The sequence below is a fragment of the Neodiprion pinetum genome, chromosome 1 (assembly GCF_021155775.2).
Source record: "Neodiprion pinetum isolate iyNeoPine1 chromosome 1, iyNeoPine1.2, whole genome shotgun sequence".
In the NCBI taxonomy this organism is placed as follows: domain Eukaryota; kingdom Metazoa; phylum Arthropoda; class Insecta; order Hymenoptera; family Diprionidae; genus Neodiprion; species Neodiprion pinetum.
This window is the reverse complement of record NC_060232.1, coordinates 6,031,133-6,052,113: the sequence shown is the minus strand read 5'-3', so window position 1 is coordinate 6,052,113 and position 20,981 is coordinate 6,031,133. Positions and strand designations below refer to the sequence as shown.

The window sequence follows — 20,981 nt, the reverse complement described above, 5'->3', positions numbered from 1 at the left end:
GTTATAAAGTTCCAAAGGAGAGAAGAAACAAGCAGCGTTTGATTCGTTCGTTAGCTACTGTTTCCTTGAATTTCCAAAGAAGAAAACAATAACAAAATTTACAATAAAATTAAACAAACTTTTGCTACACGGTTGATTGAGCTTCTTTTACGAAATTAATGCGTAACTAATTGAATCGGTGAATTACTTGCTGACGAGGTTTCTATTGCTCTCTTCTATCTTTTTCAACTTTTCGTTTGTTTTATTTTTATTTTTGTTCCCCCCCCCCCCCCCCCGGGTTTTTTTTTCCCTTTTGTCTTTCTACTTTGCGAAAGGCATTAGACTCAAAAGACATTCGCGGAATGAGACCCCTGGGATTCTTCCTTTCATACTCTGCAGGTTCGTTATCGTGCAGAAACACCCTCTTGTGTATACCTACATACCTATATATATATATACCTATATATATATATGTATATATCTGATACACGTTTCGAACCGTGAAGTCTTTCAATCAGGGAATTTATACACCGTGTTTGTATGCATGTACACGTACCGCGGAGATTTTACGTATATGTATACTTTGAACGCACGTATTACACTCGCAACTCTTTGGGCATTTGCATCCGTACCAATCGGTGGATCAAAGCGTGGGACTAATTGAAACGCAGTTAGATTACTTGTATAATTACTTTCTTCACCATTTTCTTCCATTTCGTTTCTCTGTTTCCTCTGGTACATTCTCTTTCTAATGCAGGGGGAAAAAATGTCACACGCACCCGGAAACATATATATATATATATGAATAAATCATATATAATTACATTCATATTTTCCATCCAAAAATTATACTAGATCCTCGGATATTATGTCGGGTTAATACGCAGGCTGAATTTACAAATTTACGCTTATACATGTGCATACATATAAGTATTAACAACTGTTCAAAAGATAATGCATAGAAATATTCGAAACTATGAGACCGTGCCTAAGTACACCTAAGCTCGTTCGGCATTAGCAAATAAACCCCGATGAATTCGAATACCGCTGGCTAATCCTCGTGTAACTTTGTTTCTCGGCTCCCGGCGAAATTCAACACATTTGAAAATTGCCTCGCGGTTTACGGTTATTGTTTCGGTCGATTGTCATTCGTATTTGTTAATTCTGCGACGTTACTGCAATGCTTAAAAAGAATGGCGTATAATATAACATACAATAACTCATATGTACACATGCTGTGAATATATTAGAATTTTGTTTGAATTGTAAAAATTTTTCATTTCAGCCCCCCCCCCCCTCCTGTTATTATACGTATAACAAACTTCCGTGTCATTTTGTCCCGTTACATTTTCCGCACGGATCTTTCATCGTTAGTCACGTCTGAGTTTGTCACGTGATAAAATTCCGAAACTCGAGTGGAATAAATAAATACGGCACCGTAAAACTCGCGTTATTATCATTATAAATAATAATGATAATTATTATTATCGTCATTCTTATCGTTGTACTTTATGCAGAATATATAATTATGAATTTTTTTCACTTTCTTTTCTTTCGTTATTATCACGCTGAGCGTAATAATAATGTTACCTGGCGTGCGTTAAAGTATACGCTGTACAACGACGTTATATACATAGGTACGATGTACGATACATACATTGCTATGAAAATTCATTGAGACGAAGCGTTAAAACGTGTATATCAAGTTTCATATCGGTACGTATAGTACCGAAAGGTGAACCTGTTGTAAAAAATTAAAGCGAGCCGGAAATTATGAGCGAACCAACTTCCCTTACCCTTAGAAAAAAACAAAAGAACCTCGTGCAACTTACGGAGGTTTCAATGCTGCATACAGTGTGTAAATAGTTAGAACAAGAGCCCCCGACCTCAGGATTCGATGGTATATTTCAGCGCACGATCATTCAATCTGAATCATGTTCAGTATCGAACGATATGCGAGAGAGAAACTGAGAGAAAGAGAGAGGAAAAAGAAGAAACGGAAGAAAGTATGAAAAAAAGTTAACCCTGCCAAGGTCGACGCTGAATAATTAATCTCGAGTATTAAAAATTAACGAAGGATCCGCTTAAATAATTTGTACATCATGTTTCGTTCTTCTCGTTGTTTTCACCGGGTTTTTTTTCCCTATTTATTTTCCTTCTCCTATTCTTTTTCAGCGACAGTGAAATTAGCCACTTTCATTTCGCCTCTGCAACGTGAACGGCAAGAAAATAAGAGCGTTTGAAAAAAAAAGACCTCGGCACTTTAATTTTTACCATTTTTTTCCTTTTACCCCCCATCCTCATCTCTCGGCCCACTTGCTGATAATATGATAATTAATCAGACGAGCATTTTCCGGACGGTAATGTCACCGTGAAATTTTAATCATCCGAAGTCGAGTCGACGACGCTGAAAATTTCCGAAACTATCAAAGGTGAATTGAAACCGCGTTAGCGTATAAATTAGTCGTTTCATCGCTGTGACGAAATTTACGATCGAACGCGTACCATATTTAACCGAAAATTAAACCTCGGCTGTAGTTTACATGCCTATTAATATTTCATCGCGATTTCAGCTCATCCCTATTCCCGTCGATCGTCCGCGTAATTATTTCAAATGTGCAGCGTGTATTCTGCGAACTTCACCCAAACCGCAAGCTCGCCTCTTCGCTCTTGTAGCATATAATTTGATTATAATCTCGTTATTCGCGGTTCGACCCGACGCAGCGTTGTTATACGTTTGACAAATTTCCTCTCTGTATCTTCGACACATCGACGCTTTATAAAGATAAAGATTCAACTGCGAAGGGTATAAATTTCACGATTTATTATAAATTTGACAACAACGAAGATCCGGGGACTGAAACACATCCCTCGATAAATTCAACGCATTTTTCTTCGTAATTCTTTGTGAAAAAGAAAACGTGAAAGAATTTCAAAAAAAAAAAACAAGAAAATACAAGAAAAATCTCACCGCATATCGTATCATACAACGTAATAAAAATCTCGGTGGTATTTTTTGACGCGACGAAGAAATTCGTAAATTTTACAACAAGCACAATTGTATAAATATATACTGGCAAAAAACTTAGCGAATGGTTAGGATTACCTGACTGCAATAATTTGCAACCGGGATTTATAAGGTCCTTCAACTTCTCGACGGATGTCAGCTGGATCTGGGGGTTGCACACAGTCACCGGGATGGTATTATTATGAACTGTGGCGAAGGCTCGGCTCCCTTTATATAAATAGGAGGCAGACGGCTTAGGGGATGAGGGCGCACAGGTGGCTGTTGGACGCACGTTTTCGCTACGCGCACGCGTTCTTCTCCTCGGCAAACTCAAATCTCGAGCCCTGCGAGCACCGAAGATACGCTAAATTTCCGCACAAAAATCTGGCACTACCGTAACAAACGTTTTTCTTAATAAACGTTCGAAGTTTAATCGAATTCGTTAATTTACATGTGAACGATTTTATTTACAAATTTTATGCATCGGAAATTTTGTCCAGAGCGTTCAATTATGTACAAAAATATGTATCTCTCATAATTTTCGGTATATTTGTCAACGAATTGTAAAATTTCAAAAATCAAAAAAAGTTTTTCCCAATTTTTTTTCGGTAAGATACTTCGATCACAAAGTGAACTATCTTAGAGTTGATACAGAGCGCTCAGATTTTTAGAGAATTTTTTTTTTTTTTTATTAATTTTAAAGCGTTTAAACCCCTGTGAGCATAAAAATTCAAAAACGAGCCTATTAAGGACCACCCTAATATATATAATAAGCTGTGAATCGAAATACTGGAATACATTTTTTACCTCCCGCGGATTTCGTCAAGAAGTTCGAGTCAATGAGTGTTGAATTTTTATTGAGTAAGAAAAAGAAGAGAAATTGTTTGAGCTATGGTAGGGATAGTTTGAATTTCTTTTTTTCCTCTTATTCCATTTCCGCGATGTCAACAGAAACGAAAAAAGTACTTAGGTGAAATTAGTCGCAAGCATGGGTGCGCTTTTAGCCTGATTAGTGCAGAATTTTGTTTTTCTGGTTAATGAATAAATAAACGGTATCCTCGAGTTTCTCTTTGTTCGTGTGAGGCCTTTTATATTACGTATTACATGTAAAAGTAAATCAATTGTAATGTGAAACGGGGTGTACCGTATTTTATACATATACGTGGATTAATTTTGCATAATTGAACGAAATAAACGACGACCTAAAAAAGCCAAGCTTTGTAGTTTGTGAGTGAATATTAGCTCCAGCATGGAAAGTTGATTCCAGTATTTTGGGAAAATTTTAAATTGGTAAATCGAAAAAAACGTTTCAGCTGGCACCTTCGAATCCATTTTACTTTTTAAAATGTACGATTATTCAACAGTTGAAAGAAAATCTGCAGAAAATTTAATATTTATCCCTCGAGCTATCATCAACTATATATTATGTTTTAAGGAAAATTGAACTTGGAATGTGAAGTTCAGACACAGGTTATGAGTACACATGAATAAGAAAAAATCAGACATTTGTGATTTGTAATATGCCAAGGTTTTGGATTGATTTCGCCAGGCAAATGTGTATAAATTTATATTAGAGTGTTGATAAAAAAAATAATTTACTATTTTCCACCGTGGCTCCCTCTAAAAAGATCGTTTAGGTTAAAAGAAAGATTCTGTGAAAGGATGAGCGTTTTACGTTATGGGGAAGATCGCGCTCATTTGTTTCTTCACTTTTATTCACATTTTTTTGGAATTCTGAAGAAACACGTTATAGCACTTCAATCCTTACTTCTTCCCTGAAATTTATATTCAAGATAAAGAACACGATCTATAACACAACGATATGTTATCCAGCAATCTTGTTCTCCTAAATTAAAAGTTCATATTGAATTATAAATATTTGATGAGATTGAATTAATAATGAAAAATTCGTCAGATCCACTGCTCAAACATCAACTGGAGACTCGATATTACAAGTCTGGGTCTTCTCAGTGACGTAAATTTATATTATGATTGATGTGAGCAATAAAAGAAAAAAATTTTGATTCACGATACTTCATAAATTCAAAAACATGTATAAAATTAATAAAATCGACTGATCGCGATCTTCCACATAACGTAAAACTCTCATCTTTTGCCAGAACCTTTCACTCAACCTAAATAATCGTTTCAGGAGCTACCATGATGGAAAATCGCAAATTATTTTTGCCTGAATCACCCTAATATATATATAATACGAATAATCGGGAAATAATTTGCCGGCGTAAAACCGTGTTTGGACAATATAAATAACCTCCACTCGACTCGCTGGCCCTAGTTATCCCTAATGCTCCTATAAACATCCGTATATGCGTTACACCTATAATGGATGTAGGTACGAGAGTCGAGAGTCGAGAGTCGAGTGACGGCTGACGGCTGTGTTAATTGCCATATAACACGTATATCATTGGATTGGATAAATATAGACAAAGAGTTAATGACGGTGCGCGTTATACATATTGAGTTATACATTACGACCGTATATAATACGCGTATGTAATTGTTTGCCCGCGGTTTAAAGCAATTTCTTAATTAACCAAATGATATATATATATTACGTATTACAGGATATAAATAATTATGCGCGGAGGGAGGATGAAAGGGAAAAGAATTAGGTCCTTCCAATTAATTATTACTCACAACGAAAAAAAAAAAGAATAGAACGTACGATTCGACCATACGTAAGTCTATTCACTGCCTGATTTTTTTGTACTAGTTTCTTTTCGCCGAATTTCGTTCGGTTTTTATACTTCCATTAATATCTTAACGAGTTTCCGTACTGATAAGACGAAAGATGAAAAGCATGCGGAAACTCGAGGACGTACCCTGCGATATCAGAGTAATCCATACGTGTTCGTTTGATGAGGAAAGTTGTACATACGTCAATATGTAAGAAATAACGTCGAAGAGTATGATGGATGCCAGGGTAAAAGTTTACGTATAAGTTACAAAGTGTAAGGAGGGAAATAACGCATTTTATATACCCTTGATAATTCGCCAAGAGAATTATGTAACTTAAGTATATATGGGGAATTCCACGCAAACCCGACCAATGTCCAACCCTCACCATTTCTGATTTTGTTTAAAAAAAATCTTCTACAATAGTCCCAACGTTGAAACAGTACCTTGAATTTTTCCAGATTTTTTATACAGCTGCTCAATTATTTATAAATATTTGAAATGATTTTGAAAGGAACCTTTTTCAAAAATCTCAAAAACCTCAATGAAACTCTATTTTCTATTCCAAACATTTCAAGACTGGACCCATGATGGGCCAATTTTTTTCCATTTTTTTCCATCTTTCGTACCTTCTATTTTTTTGGTCAACTAAAACATTGTTTGGACGGTCTGAAAATTCCCAAAAAATTCTCAAAACTTCTGTTTTTCTCTTAGAACATTTCTAGACCGATTCCACCATGGAGCGATTTTCCTCTATTTTATTGGCACATTCAATTTATTTTATCGACTTCACAATCAGACTTCGAAGAGTTTCGAAATTTATATCGAGAAATTTAAAAAAGGTCGTTGTCAAAATTATTCTCAATACTTATAAACAATCGATCAGTCGTATAAAAAATCTGAAAAAATTCAGGATACTGTTTCGGAGTTGGGACATTTGCAGAAAATTCTTTTTCAACAAAATCAAAACTGATTAGGATCATACGTTGGTTGGGTTCGCATGGAATACCACATATATATACACCGTACAGACCGTATGAGTAACGTCGCAACTTCGTTTGTAATGAACGGCAATAACAATGCCGCGACGTCGGAGACGCGTGATTATAATTAACACGGGTCACGGTAGATTGCATTGCATAGATGCATAACGTCGCCTAGCCGGACTCCAGAATTAGGAAGAAGGCAAGTCGCCTTAATTGGGGTGTCGAGGATTCAGGGTGTTCGTGACTATTTGATGAGCTGCGTGACTCCGAGCCCTGCATGGTCAAGACGTACGCCGCGATTGCACGAAAGTTTAAACATTCACGAGCTGTATCATGCTGTATTAGGCGGGTCGAATAGCGTTAGTACCGCGCCTTTAATTGCCTCCAATCGGATGATTGGACCCAGCGTATAGAGGGATGGACATGTATTCACCCGGCGGAAATGACGAAGGATTGTTTTCTTCCTTAAGTTGTGAAATGCTGTTGATCCGCTCGGCGAGTATAATTAGAAAAGATTTAAAAAAAATATCGGTCACGTTGTCAAATAGCAATCGAAACACGGACACACCTTTGACGATATCTGCATTCGTTTATCAAATTCTGACGTAAATTCGACGGATCGGAACGAAGGTTGAATCGATAATCGTGCCACGGCTGTTTGTTCATCGCCTATTCGTGGATATTTCGCCCCATACAGAGATCGAAAAAAAAAAAAAATATCCCAATAGGTGCACTAAAATTTTTGGGTTCATTTAACCATTTTTTGTTGTATGACTAACAATAAGTGAAAAAAAAAGTATTAAATTCAATAACAGAAATGTGACAAATGATGCAAATATAAACTGGATCTACTGGGACATTATGTTCGGTTAAATTTTTTTCCACCAGTGATACTCGATTGCAGCAAAAGGATATTATGGCTGATTTGCAAAGTCTGATCTTTCCTTTGGCAAACATTTTCCCTGCACTTTCTTAAGTCAATATCTTCTAGGCAGCGCGGTTCGTTTTCTATGTATCGAACTGTTTACCGTCTCGTTGTTGAATTGTGATCACAGCACTCAATCTCTTCTGATCAATTCTCACAGAACTAATACTACGATACCGATGCCGACAAATCAACTGCAACGCCATTATACGTTAATAAGAGAGGGGAAAAAAAAAAAATTGAAAAACTGGAATAAATTCGAAGAAAATTTCAATCCTTTTTTAATTTCGAACGACAAAATCGTCGCTACACTATGAAAAAAATATCGGTATAGAGACTTTTTTATAGGATACAATATGACGTCAATTTAACACTGACTGGTGCTAAATTTCAAAACAAACGGACAAAAATACTATTTTACAATTTCCACAACGGCAATTTTTAACAACAATTTTTTGTTCTACTCGTGTACGTGATGGGAACTTTTTTTCCTCTCAGCGATTATTACTTACGAGCAAGGGACGAGGGATCGGAGTTATGGATTCTGCATAAATTGTGCTCGGCACGCCCTCGCGGATATAAAAACATACGTTAAATTGCACCATGTGGAGGAGAATTGATCAGTATACGGGATTTTGCGGGTACATATAACTCCATGCGTTGTAAAGTTTTGCACACATGCCGCGAAGCGTCGAGAGCTGGGCGTGCAAGCAGGAACTACGACGGATTATCCGCACGAGCCTTGTACGAACAAAAAATCAGATTAACACTAATCAGCGATCAACCGCGCGTATCAGTCACCCTGTTCGAGTGTTTAACGAATAGCTTAAGCCATATATTAAAGGATTAGGTGAAACTGAACCGACAACATTATCACCGTGTCCGCTGTTGCTGCAGGTCTCTATACCTAGTGTTTTCTCTAATTCCTTATCGTTTATCTGCAGGACGACGTATTAATATGTTTCGTAACTGTGCAGATATTTCAGCCTCGGAAAACTCGAGGAATCCTGTTCCGCTCGTTGTGAATTAACAGACGTATGAAAATTTATCGGTATAACAGACACTTGTAATTCTCTTTTGCTTGGGAAGCGGAGGATCGACTAATTGCTAATGTATTCCATCAGCCACGCGGATAATTGAAGACGAGGTATATAATATTATACATTCTCAATCACGGCTACTTGTATTTTCATTCGAAGATTATACAAACGGAATACTTTTTCATGGTATTGCCTTTGTTATTATATCATTAAATCGTCGCGAACGTCGACGAGGATTGAATGAAGAGGGGGGGATAAAAGTAAAGGCGCGCAAGGGATGGTTTTATATAAGCCAATTTTGCGGAGGTTTCAGGATCGGTATTTGAAAAGGGTATATTCGCATTATATTGTTACGACATATCCGTACTGACACATATTGTTGATACGTTAAACGAGATGACCGGGACGATCGTAACGCACAATTCAGCTTTTGCGTTGAGAGAGAGAGAGAGAGAGAAAGAGAAAGGGGTGATTAGCTTGTTATTTCTGAATTGATAATTACATTTCAATCGCAGTTTAATTACTGCGGCAATATTACCGACTAACTATTCCCGACGCCTAACAATGATCTGAACACGAAGATGAAAGTGAAATGTTGACTTGCACTGAACGCAGATCGATAGGATGTATGCAAATTATGAGAGTTTGCCGTCTTTCGACCGATTTCTTGCTCTCGCGTGCGTGTTTGAAAAAAATCACCCTTTCATCCCATACCCATGCTAAAATGGCCGAATCCTGATTTATAATTATTTAGTCGATACGAAAGGACAGATGTTTACACTTTTGCGTAACGATGCCGAACATCAATTAAACGCCACATGGGTTGTCAGAAACGTGCAAGGAACAAAAAAGTGATGGAAATATTAATTCACCCGCGGAACGAAACGTGACACGCCGATCAGTTGATGGAATGAAAGTATTTGCGAACTCATTTCGGCAATATATAAGCTGCGCAGATATTATGTTGATAAGCCAGACATAATTGCGAACTGTGTCCCACCGAATAACGCGCTGGTCTCTAAAATCAATCATTTACTCGATGCTTGCGTTACGTTTATACATTTACCATACCGGACAAAAAAAATCGTCAAAATTTTCCCCCGCATATGCGTGCACGTATGAGGTATGATAATAACGATGTGTTGGTATAGACGGTACTTGAAATTCAGAGCCGTGCAAGAACTTGCACGGTGCCTAGTTGAATAATAACTGATCTCGCTAATTTCGGGTCAAAGTTCGAGCGAGGGACGGAAAGCACAAAGTCAGAATTTACCGTCAGGGTGTGAGAATTTCAGCATAATGCCACAGATTTTCACACAATGGATTCAAGTTCGCCTACAAAAAACCGACGGGTTTGTTATGTATGCCAGTAGAATTTCGCAAAATTGTACGATAATGCATCACGCGTCGAAAACTCTGATCCTTTATGCGTATAAAGTTATACATGCAAGATCACATATCGCGAGTGGGGTGAAAAATTATTTAGTACGTATATAACGCAGATGCGTGGGTGAGATATTACGATATTTTTTGTCAGACGAATGTGTTAAAAATGGAAGAAAAAAATACTATTGCAGAAATTTGCGATTCAGCGAAAGCGTAATTGCGTGATTTCAATTTTCAGATTGTTATTGATGAACTGAGTAAACGAAATTGTGAAATATCGATGTTAACGGTATTCGGCAGAAAATCTCGGGAACCTTCGTCTTTAAAAATGTATAGGGATTAAATTTTTACCGTAACAACAGCACAGCGGTTTTCACTCGATTATACCTCCTGGTTTACAATAGCCGTATATCCGCGTTATATTATCCATACAGTCGGACCACCGGTCGAATGCTCTGAAAGAATAATGGACATGTTTTTTGCCGCCATAGTGTAACGTTAAAGAACACGGATGAGGCTATATATCCGACTTTGACATAATGAATTGATAAACGAAACTACAAATTGCGGTGGAACCGTTATTCCAGGATTTTTAACTATAAATGATATTAGTTGGGGAATTCAATCGAATCACATCGGGAAAAATCATTTATATCTTTCTTATCTTATATTCTGCACAATATTCAATTTGGAACCTATCGAAAAATGGCTGTATGGGACAACGATAGCTATAATATGCATAATTTCACAAAGTATTTGTGCTTACTCTTCGAATATATGTTAACGTTTTTCAGCATTGAGTTGTAAATGTCACAAAGCCAGGTACCCCGATTGGGGAAGAGCCCTCGTATCTGTTTTTTACATAATGATGCCATTCAAGAAATTCAAATCAAATCGTTGATGAATTCGGCAGTTCTTTAATCCTGGATGCAGTGTTATCATTTTAGTTACCGTCTGTAGATAAAACAGAGATCGCATAATCCGTGAACGATATTATGATTATCACTTATTATGAGTTGTAATTTACAGACGACGCAACGTCCGAAAGACTTGTTTGATCAATAAAACGAAAATCAGGTCAAATTTACAATGATATCGCGAATAGTGAGAAGCAAACCAATTCTCAAGACACTAATCAAGACTGCATCAAATATTACGCATCGTACATGTGCGAGAGAGGTTTCAAATTTTCAAAAGAGTTTTCACTCATTTGAAGGTTATGTGAAACAAACTGTTGGAAGATATTCTAGTCTTCGGTACAAGACTTTGGGACTGATATCCACTAACGCTCATTATTCCTCGCAAACACCTCCAACGTACGAACCTGAATTGTAAGTTGAACCTGCAATTTTTTTTCCAAAAATATTACAACACTTCTATAATTCTAATAAGTTAAATCTAGACATCATACTCTATTTACCACATATAATTTATCGAGACAGCCAATCGACGTTCGATTAAATCTTATGGTACCCCTCTTCGCAACACTAATTAACAATTTATATCTACAATATGTACCGTTGGGGCCTTAGAATCGTAACTATTATAGGGAACTCAATTCTGTGCAGTTTGATAAGATAAGCAGCGACACATTGGAATCGCTTACGGAGTACTTCGATGAGCTGATAGAAAAGGCGGGTCATTTGGAAGATGCCGACGTTTCATACGGAGTGAGTTCCGTCTCTTGATATTTTTAGCTCCAAGTGAGCAGGCATTTTTATTCGATTGCTTAAGTAAGTTCAAATTTTTCAGGACGGTGTGCTGACTGTGAAATTTGGAAAGAAGGACGGGACCTATGTCATAAATCGCCAAACTCCCAATAAACAGATTTGGCTATCCTCTCCGAAGTCTGGACCGAAACGATATGATTTCGTTGATGGGAAATGGGTGTATAAGCACGACGGAAAAACCTTGCACGATCTCCTAAACAAGGAAATACCAGCAATTATAAGAAACCAGGCATCATTCGACCGATGTTCTTATAGCGGGAAAGAACAATATTCTGATAAAGGCTTACCCAGTTCTATTCCTGACTAATCTTCATCCTTGCACTTCTGGGAAATAGCAATTTTCATTGTGAATCTTATTTGTATACACATCGTTCAAATCGATATTTATATTGCAATAAACGTACGTTGCCTGCCTGTATACTTTTAAATTACTTTTCCACACATATGTTAATTTGTTTCTATGTAAATTTACAAAAAGATGAGCGAGTAAAAGAGTATAACACAAGTTGATAGTTCTTTTTTTCACTGCACGCATTTTCAGAGTAACAATTTCCATGTCTACACTTTTAAAGTCACTGCACATCAACTCTCACTGACCTAAAATTTTCAAACAATACAATTATCTGATTCCAATACCTCGACTATTGTATTGCAGATGGAGATTATGGAAGATGGAAATTTAGTAGATAGAGTTCGAATATTGCTCCAAAGAGACATGAAGTACTATCAGGTAATAAACAGGAATAAATTTGACCTTATATCGTTGTCAGTATCAGAAAGATGAAGGATTACTTGATGTGCTCAATGATTAAGAATTATTGACCAGACCCTTTCAGGAAGTAATTCAAAAATTGTGTGTCAGGAAAAGCAGATGGTGTTGAGTGAACCTATATGCGTAGGGATAAGTGGTGGAAAACTGGACTTTCCAAGACACGCTTCCTTTGCGTCAACTAAGATTGTCGCATGGTGGGAAGCAGAATTTACTACAACATTTAAAGAGTCATCTGGACTCAGTTTTACATCTAAAGAACACACGGAAGCAGCTGATTGCACGGAAGTAGTCAAGCATTCAGAGCCGTCCGAGTTTGTTGCCATGATAGTTGACACATCGGAACAACTTTTAGGTGACTCCCGCATAATTTATTCATCTGGTTTTCGACAAAGCAACAATTTTTTCTATACATTGCAGAACACCTGCACACCTTGACTCAGGAAGCTTTAGATCATGCTGATTTAACTGTCCTAACGGCTACGTTGGGGGCCGCAGCTCTAGTACGAAATTGTTTATGGAATTACAACAAAAAAGTAAAAACAGTGGTTTCAGCACAGGCATGGTAAAATTAACTTAACACGAAAATATTTCAGAGTAAATTAATCGAAACCGTCTTGAGTTATTGGATCTATTTTCTTTAATTTGTAGCAGCAAACTACACAAATGGTTCAAATCGTATCAAGAAATGGCCGAAGCACTGGCTGAGAGACTACTCGATCTACATTGCCGACTAATTTCATTGTATATTTTAACTGAAGCCAATTCCCTCGACTGGCAATCCAATCAGCCATTCTTTGAAAAAGAACGCTGTTCTTATGTGATTCAAATGTGGTGGCTGTATATGCAAGGTACACATAATACTCAGCAGAACGCCAGAGTCCTTGTGATGACTTTCAGCATATCCATTATTTTAGGCACAAAAGAAGACTTGTGGAACACAGTTCCTCCAAAAATGGCGCAGCGCGTTTTTTCAGGAATGTTGGACGAGTCCCTGACTATCCTTACCGTCCGCTTTGTTCACGTAATAATAAAAAATTCTCTTAAATTATAACTTTATCTTCCATTCAAGTACACAAGAACATCCAATTACGCTATTTAGGGTCGTCCCAGTCTTGCTCGCTGTCAACAATTTTGGGCAGATGTTTTCAACGTTTTGTGTTGCACGGCAAACTTGTCGCTAGCCACATTTGTCAATGCAAATGAACTGGTCGGGTTCAATGTGACCAGATTGTCAATTATTTCAAGAGATATACATGCAAAGTGCGGAGAATTGCTAGTTTCTCTGTTACTAAGAGGAACGCCATTAAACATACTATATCAGGTATAAATTAGAAACACATTGCAAAACTATTCCTGAACCTAACGAATTTCAAAATCCTTATGCTGATCCAGGTTCTCCGCAATGGTTTAGAAAACTTGAACATATTGTTGCCACGTCGAGGGCCTGCCCCATGGCTCATCATGAGTAGCCCACATCTACTGCCACCTTCATCGGAAAATATTGATAATTTAAAACAACTAGCTGATGGCCCTTCGATAGCGCTTGAGATAAAAATACTCAGAGCACAACCGCAGCCTGATTGGGGTCAGTTGATGAAGGTAACGCGAAAGCCTGTGATTCCATATATCGTTACTGCACTCTACAGTATGACTTTTACAAAAGCGAGACCTCTGTTTTGCAGATCTTACTGATGCGGGAACATAAAATATCAGCGCTTCTATTTCAAGAATTTGTCAAACAGAGCAATGGCTATAAATCTGATGACAGTTTTACTAGAAAAGAAAAGAGCAAAGTTGATGCAAAAGAACAGGAGGGTTGCGGAGGTTTTTTGTGCTCAGGACAAACCTGCTCTCGCCCTGCTTGTAGTCCAGCTTTGTGGGCTTACAGCCTTACCTATATCTCAATAATTGCAGACATGGATGCGATGATTGTTATTATTCCAGCACTGCTACAAGATTCTGACTGGTCCAACTGCTTAGACAGACATCAGGTAATGTTTGTAAAGAATTGACTGATAGTATCCTGCTCACAGTTAATCGGTCATTTCTCGGGACATTCAAGGTTTGGAATCAAATCAGACCGCCATGGCTACACGCTCTTATTACACCTCTGTATCCCATCATGGTACCCATTATCACAACTCTGCTGGACGCAATCAAGGTAAGTGTGCTATGCATGATTTACCCATCTGAAGTGCCTCATCGTTACCTAAACCATACACTATTACACTTGATAGACAGGAGCTAGTATTTACCAAACAATGTCACTGGCCCTCGCCTGCTTCAGCGAATTGTACATTTGCGCACCGGCAGGCTTACTGCGTACAGCTTCGAGGATAAACAATAATATTCCTGCGAACTGCCACCCCATAGGTGGTTCAGTCCTTCTCCAAATCATGTGCGCTGCTCTGTACACTAATTTCTCAAAAGTGAGAGCTGACCCCAGTACTAATTCTACGGCATCTACTTCGTCGAACGAACCTCAGTTGGTTGCTGGTCTTGATCGTAATGATACTGTTTCCTTGGCGATTGCTTTAGGTGAAGCTATCTGCAGCATCGATGAAGATGATAAGCATACACTGCAAATAAATTCACTTCTCAGTTCAATCAACGAGAGGTAAAATTAACTCACATCTGTTCGATATCAGCATCAAGCTGTTGAATTATCAAATCATAACACTGGTACTTTCATTTTTTTTTTTTTGTTGCGTTAACCCTCAGTCAACTCATCATTTTGGTACAACATTATTCTCTCTTTCATCTCCAGGCTAGAATCTGATGATCTAAGATGGCCCGGGATAGATCCTGAAGGTATGCCATATGTTGTGGCCCAAGCTTACGCCGATGAGCTATTACTCACTTCTGAAGGCCGGCTTGCCATAAAGGTAAAATTTCAACAAAGGTAAAGTATCATGATTAATATCACAATTTGCAGGTGATACATGAATACGTGGTCCATGGCTCTGATTGGATATTAAATTGTTTGGGAATTGAAGAAACGTCGACAATGACTGAGGCTCCAAAGTATATTCCAAATTCGCCTGGAAAACCGCCAGCACCAAAGCCTCTCTTACACATGATGTTTCATATTGGAAGTAAACCATTTGACCAGGTATATACGCGTTTTTTGACTTTGTCATTGGGTGTTCTTTTCTTAGTATTACAGAACTTAATGTTGTAACCAATTTTGCTTCCAGCTCTTGGTTGATTATATGCAGGCTGATTGGTTGCGAGTTTTAAAAATACCTCAGGCTATTACTATCGAGCGTCTTCGCAGTCAGATTTTAAAGCGACCTGAGTTTAAAGATACTGCTAACCTTCCACAATCTGACAAAGAAATTATAGAAGCTCTGAAACTGTTATGCAGCACTAGAAAATCTAGCCACCTAATTTAACGATTAATATTAAACTGGTATAGTGAAGATAGAGACTGTAGTTTATAGAATTCTTTTGCAAAATTGCACTGAATTAGAAATATAAACTATATCACAAGAAAACTTTCACAAGCGAAGAGATTATTTACATTTCGTAAGTTTAATTTTCGTTATGAAAAACTGCCAAAAAATCACAGATATAATTTATAACATAAAATAATATATTTTGCGAATGAATTTATGTAATCGTGAGATCATACCTAATCCTTTTTTCTAGTCTTTCTGTTTGCGATGTAGACGGTAAAAATAATTCATGTAGGTTACTAATGCTTGGACATCTTCCATAGTCACTGCGTTGTACAATGAGGCACGTATACCACCAACGGATCTGCGATAAACAAATTGTAACGCAGTTCGTTAATTCTCAGTAGACGTTCCCTGTTGCTTCGTTTTTCTCAATTTTGTCCGATGAAGACTAACCTGTGACCCTTGAGCTGAAGCATTCCACGAGCTGAAGCCCCAGTTAAGAAAGTATTTTCCAAGTCTTCGTCATCGCCACCAATTCTGAATGGAATATTCATTCGGCTACGAGCATCACGTCTTATCGGGCAGTGATAAAATCCATTTGAGTTATCGATCACATCATATATAGCTTTGCTCTTTGCTATCGCCAGTTTCTCCATGCCTTCGACTCCACCGTTTTCTTTAATCCAGTCGAAAACTCGACCCACAACGTATATTCTGTAATAAATAGTCGGAATTTATGACCTAGATTCTGACTCACAGTTGTCGGAGAAATATTTTTCAACACATGACAAAAGAAATGAAATTATAATATATCGTGATCTCATCACCCTTTCTTTATTGAACTGCAAGGAGATGCGATCGCTTGTTTACACTATGAATACTAACTGGAATGTTGGTGGTGTATTATGGACAGAATTATCCGTTGCCATGATAGAGAAGTCCAATACTGATGGGCAGATTGATTTAGGATGTCCAAGCACGTCATCGCGGACTATGACAAGAGTAACACCTGCTGGTCCGATGTTCTTCTGAGCACCAGCAAATATGACTGCAAACTTTAATGAGAAGATTGAATTTAACTTAATATACTAATAATGTTTACGCTATGGAAAAGTTTTCAGCAATTTTCGTAGCATTAGTTCATTTGAATTCCCTATTTTTTTTCACCTTTGAAATGTCAATCGGACGGGACAACATATTTGAGGACATATCAGCTACCAAAGGAACATCCCCAACTTCAGGGACGTAGTTAAACTCGATGCCTGGATAACAGGAATAAAGAATTATCTATATGAAGTTTGTAAGTGCCTGAAATTTGATGGAGAAAAGTAAAGTCCATAAAATTTTTTATTACCATGAACCGTTTCGTTGGCACAGTAATAAACGTAAGAAGCTTTTGGATTCAAATTCCAAGTTGATGGATCGGGGATATCTGTGTACTTGTTGACCTTGGGAAGTACCAAGTTCACTTTAGCATATTTTGCTGCTTCTTTGGCTGCCTTAGCAGACCACGAACCTGAAATTAAGGTTGTAGGATATATATTATCCTGGTGCTCGTCTTCAGAATGTTTTTTTGCACCTCGCAATCAGTTTTGAAACACAGATAATTTACCAGTAACAATATAGTCAGCTGTTCCCGCTTCGTTTAGTAGATTCAAAGGCACAGCTGCGAACATACCAGTTCCACCTCCTTGAAGAAATAAGACCTTGTAGTTATCCGGAATTTTTCTGTGAAAATAAGTTCCATTCATGTAAAATCAATTGTGCATTATCAATAAGATATTATCAAAAGTTCCGACAAAAATCTGCGTATTCATGCAATGTTTCAGCAATTCAGTTGACAGTTATCAGTTTATCTCCTGCATTGATGATTTTGTGATGACCGAGTTCAACATTGGTTTAGAGGAGTCATTTTTAATAAACTCAAAGATTATCAGGCAAAGGTAATTCATGCTTGTAAATTTGGCACAATCTAATTTCATTCATGAAAGTATCAGGTGACTGCCACATAAATAGAAACGCGAGTTATCACTTCACAAAAGTTGTAATCAAATCAAAGATTATCAAAGAAAGGTAATTCTCGCTGTAAATTTCATCCAATTTATCTCCATTAATGAATGTGTCGGCTAATTGCCACACAAGTTAAAATGCGAATTATCTTTTCAACAAGACCATATGAATTTTGGTTGCACTATTTATCTAATAACTGATAACCTTATTGATATTGACTACAAGCTAGACAGGAAATGTGAATAATGAAATTTAAAAAAAAAATTTTGAAACTGGTGAAATGTAGCTCTGACTATTATTCTCATAACCGAGATAACCAAGTATGTAAAAAATCTATTCCACTTGCTATAATTCTTGTTTTCTTCCCGAATTCTTGTGAATAATTTTTTCGCAACAAATAATTGTTATGTTATTTAATAGCGTAGCAAGGATTGCTTGCTTTTGGCAAATAATTCATTTTAATTTTAATAAAAATACTTTGCAAGCATTACTGTAATTTTGATGCAAAATGTGCATGCGTTATTCAGGAAAGTTTTCAAACTTCCATCACTTCTTATCTGAAATTCGTTATGTCGTACCATCAACTCTCATTTGGTATCTCTAATTCAGATGTTTTATCATTAATTTACCAAATCATGAATAATGTGAGTGTCTCAATAAAAGCCATGTTGATATAGATAAAGTATTTAGGCCTTGCGTGATCAACGAATCCAGTTTTGGCTGGTACTTAATGTGACTTCTGATTGCAGCTGGTGATATAAATGATATCTACGCGATAAGTTTTATTAACTAAAAGTTTGTTTTTTACATCTATGATAATGAAATCAAATAAGATGAGTCAACTAGTTTTGTTCGTAAATTTCAATGACTGAACAAACAATTGAGCAGTGTATACAGCTGCTTATCTGTGTACGAATGTTAAAAAATAAGCTTGTTTGTCAATAACTGAAATAAAGGTGAATTAAAATATTTGAGAAATAAAAATTTTTGTTGTGGAAAGTTGGAGTTGCGTTAAACTTGAGGCACATAACGCAGCTTCTGTACAAATATGTTATTCGACGATATTTATATTCCAGCTATTTTCATCTTGTTTCGCAATTACAGTTGTGTTGTTCGATTTCGAAAAATCATATTTACACATTACGTCTGCATTATACGCTGATGTACATCAACAATATTATTAAATGTGTTTTTACAATAAAATAATGCACTGCGAATGACGCTAACTGCAGACTTGGAGAAAAGCTACGACTTTCAATTGGCAGTTAACAAGGTTGAATTGAAAATGTTAACTAACCAGTTAAGTCCATTAGAGGAACTCATGTTGTGCGTTTGAAAATTTATACTTAAATAATAGCAGCGGCCATAAGTGAATAAAATCTTTGTATGTATAGTGATATTAGTATTTATTTAAATTCATTTATTTCATAAATCTATCAGGAAAATTGAAACTTCTCCAAAAAAGTGTAAATGGCAAACAATTCCAATTCTCATATCAATGAATTTTTTTGCTACTTACAAGAGATCCCGTACGCTTGCTTGAGCGTCTTCAATGATTTTCTTGAAATCACCTGACCTATGGCTGAGCTCGAGAACGCTGATTTTAGTGTTGGCATAGCTAAGGAGTTCGTCTTGCACGTCTTTCAGTACCTATAAAGAAATACAGATTCATAGAGACTTACATGATTATTTCTACCATTCCTCGGCAGTAATCGCAACTAAGTTTAATGCCTCTGATATAAATCGTTGGCAACGCTGGATGGTATCAGGTTATTTCCTGTTGCATGAATTTTAATCATACAGCCTTTGACTTATATAATCATGTAATACTGTTCAACACTAGATTTGAATAAAACATAACGTCAGCTATTCAAAGAACTGGTTTCACTTATTTGCATCAAACATTGACCCAGCTTGATTTAGTTATACACATAATCGAAAACTCAAGGTAAAAAGCTGGAATCCAAAAACTGAAAGTTGAGCTTGAAGTTGATATGATGTTATGATTATTTCTTCATTGCATTGAAAAAGTAAATAAAGGCACACGTCGCATTGGTGTTCAAAATATGCCAGACAAAAAACTGGAAAATAAGAAAAAACGTGATCATTTATTCTATTGGGAATTGTGTTTTGATTGTTCCAGTCAGATGAATTACAATACTATTTCAAACTCTGACCAGCTCGCTATGTGCAGCTTGCATATCGAGTTTCTCTTGATGCATATAACATACGTACGTATAATGTATAATTATTTATTACTTATTACTATTGCTTAGCTTGCTGACCGCCTACGTAAGTTTTGTTTTCTTATTTCATTTTTCTTCATGATCCAACAGATTGTAAGAACAGAAGTAAATATCCGAGCACTGATACCATCATGGATTATTTACGACAAATAAAAACAAAACTAAACTGTAATACTCTATGCGTATGAATTACGTGAATGTGACTTCAATACATACATATACGTATACTTATCTTCCGAGTGTCGCAACAAGCCCGTTAGGCAATCACATTTTCAGACGGTAAATCAACGCCAGCGGCAATCCCAATTGATTGAAAATTCGCATCGTATTAGTACAATTGTACGTACAGATTCACCGAGCAAAACAAAATTGTCTTTGATAATAAATATTGTATTCTAAATTGCACATCGTCCACCGTTAAAATTCGCTCTTCCGTCGGTACCGAATGACTATTCCGAAGAGGCAAAAAAGAGTGTTGCAATTCTCTCTAAACCCAAACAATATCACGACCCTCTGTTCGCAAGAATTGAATAAATGGTACCTTTCGCGGAAGTTTTCCTGGGCCTGCGCCGAAGTTGATGACACCAGAGGAGGAGTTATTCGCCGTGTCCGTCATCGTTGGCTGTTGTGCTGTGGATGAGCCTCGTGAACTGACAATGCCTGGTCTCGACTACCGCTCAACACGCTTGCACAAATGATACGGAAGAGGTAAAAAAAGAGGTTTAAATTCGCGCAAGCTGCCTGACCGACTTCGATACGGAATATAAAACGCGATTAGCTCATCAAAGTATTTCGCAGGCGA

General features: G+C 37.0%; 4 protein-coding genes across 10 annotated transcripts in view; 2 read left to right on the top strand and 2 right to left on the bottom strand.

The window, feature by feature from the left end:
• Positions 1-3,190, bottom strand: part of LOC124223338 (short neuropeptide F precursor) — a 13,623-nt gene extending 10,433 nt beyond the window's left edge. Inside the window, exon 1 of the mRNA XM_046635195.2 lies at positions 3,086-3,190. The gene's annotated coding sequence lies outside the window, so the exon portion shown is untranslated. The remainder of the gene's footprint in view (positions 1-3,085) is intronic.
• Positions 1-16,605, top strand: part of LOC124223211 (uncharacterized) — a 17,104-nt gene extending 499 nt beyond the window's left edge. The window contains exons 2-14 of one of the 6 annotated variants that reach the window (XM_046635012.2): positions 12,406-12,480; positions 12,613-12,874; positions 12,940-13,084; positions 13,174-13,370; positions 13,437-13,543; positions 13,622-13,843; positions 13,915-14,121; positions 14,205-14,513; positions 14,585-14,683; positions 14,760-15,139; positions 15,290-15,407; positions 15,458-15,634; positions 15,720-16,605. In XM_046635012.2, coding sequence (XP_046490968.1) covers positions 12,406-12,480; positions 12,613-12,874; positions 12,940-13,084; positions 13,174-13,370; positions 13,437-13,543; positions 13,622-13,843; positions 13,915-14,121; positions 14,205-14,513; positions 14,585-14,683; positions 14,760-15,139; positions 15,290-15,407; positions 15,458-15,634; positions 15,720-15,917 — 2,496 coding nt within the window. In that variant the 3' untranslated portion in view covers positions 15,918-16,605. Of the gene's footprint in view, positions 1-12,015; positions 12,151-12,405; positions 12,481-12,612; positions 12,875-12,939; positions 13,085-13,170; positions 13,544-13,621; positions 13,844-13,914; positions 14,122-14,204; positions 14,514-14,584; positions 14,684-14,759; positions 15,205-15,289; positions 15,408-15,457; positions 15,635-15,719 lie in introns of those variants that run through there. The other 5 variants (XM_046635005.2, XM_046634997.2, XM_046634993.2 and 2 more) reach the window with 5 other exon arrangements.
• On the top strand, positions 11,026-12,164 carry fh (frataxin). Its single transcript, XM_046635182.2, has 3 exons — positions 11,026-11,351; positions 11,570-11,690; positions 11,773-12,164. The coding sequence occupies exons 1-3, from the start codon at positions 11,110-11,112 to the stop codon at positions 12,055-12,057; spliced, it is 648 nt and encodes a 215-aa protein (XP_046491138.1). The 5' UTR covers positions 11,026-11,109; the 3' UTR covers positions 12,058-12,164.
• On the bottom strand, positions 11,860-20,981 carry LOC124223313 (probable phosphoserine aminotransferase). 2 transcript variants are annotated; one of them, XR_006884269.2, is made up of 10 exons: positions 20,721-20,981; positions 19,453-19,583; positions 17,536-17,651; positions 17,278-17,439; positions 17,091-17,185; positions 16,809-16,978; positions 16,377-16,637; positions 16,157-16,284; positions 15,155-15,395; positions 11,860-15,070 (listed from the first exon to the last, which is right to left on the bottom strand). XR_006884269.2 is itself a non-coding variant. In XM_046635160.2 (9 exons), exons 1-8 carry the CDS (start codon positions 20,793-20,795, stop codon positions 16,170-16,172), a joined length of 1,125 nt encoding a protein of 374 aa, XP_046491116.1. In that variant the 5' UTR covers positions 20,796-20,981; the 3' UTR covers positions 11,860-15,395; positions 16,157-16,169. The 2 variants fall into 2 exon arrangements, 1 of the variants encoding a protein (XP_046491116.1); XM_046635160.2 differs by having other exon boundaries at positions 11,860-15,395.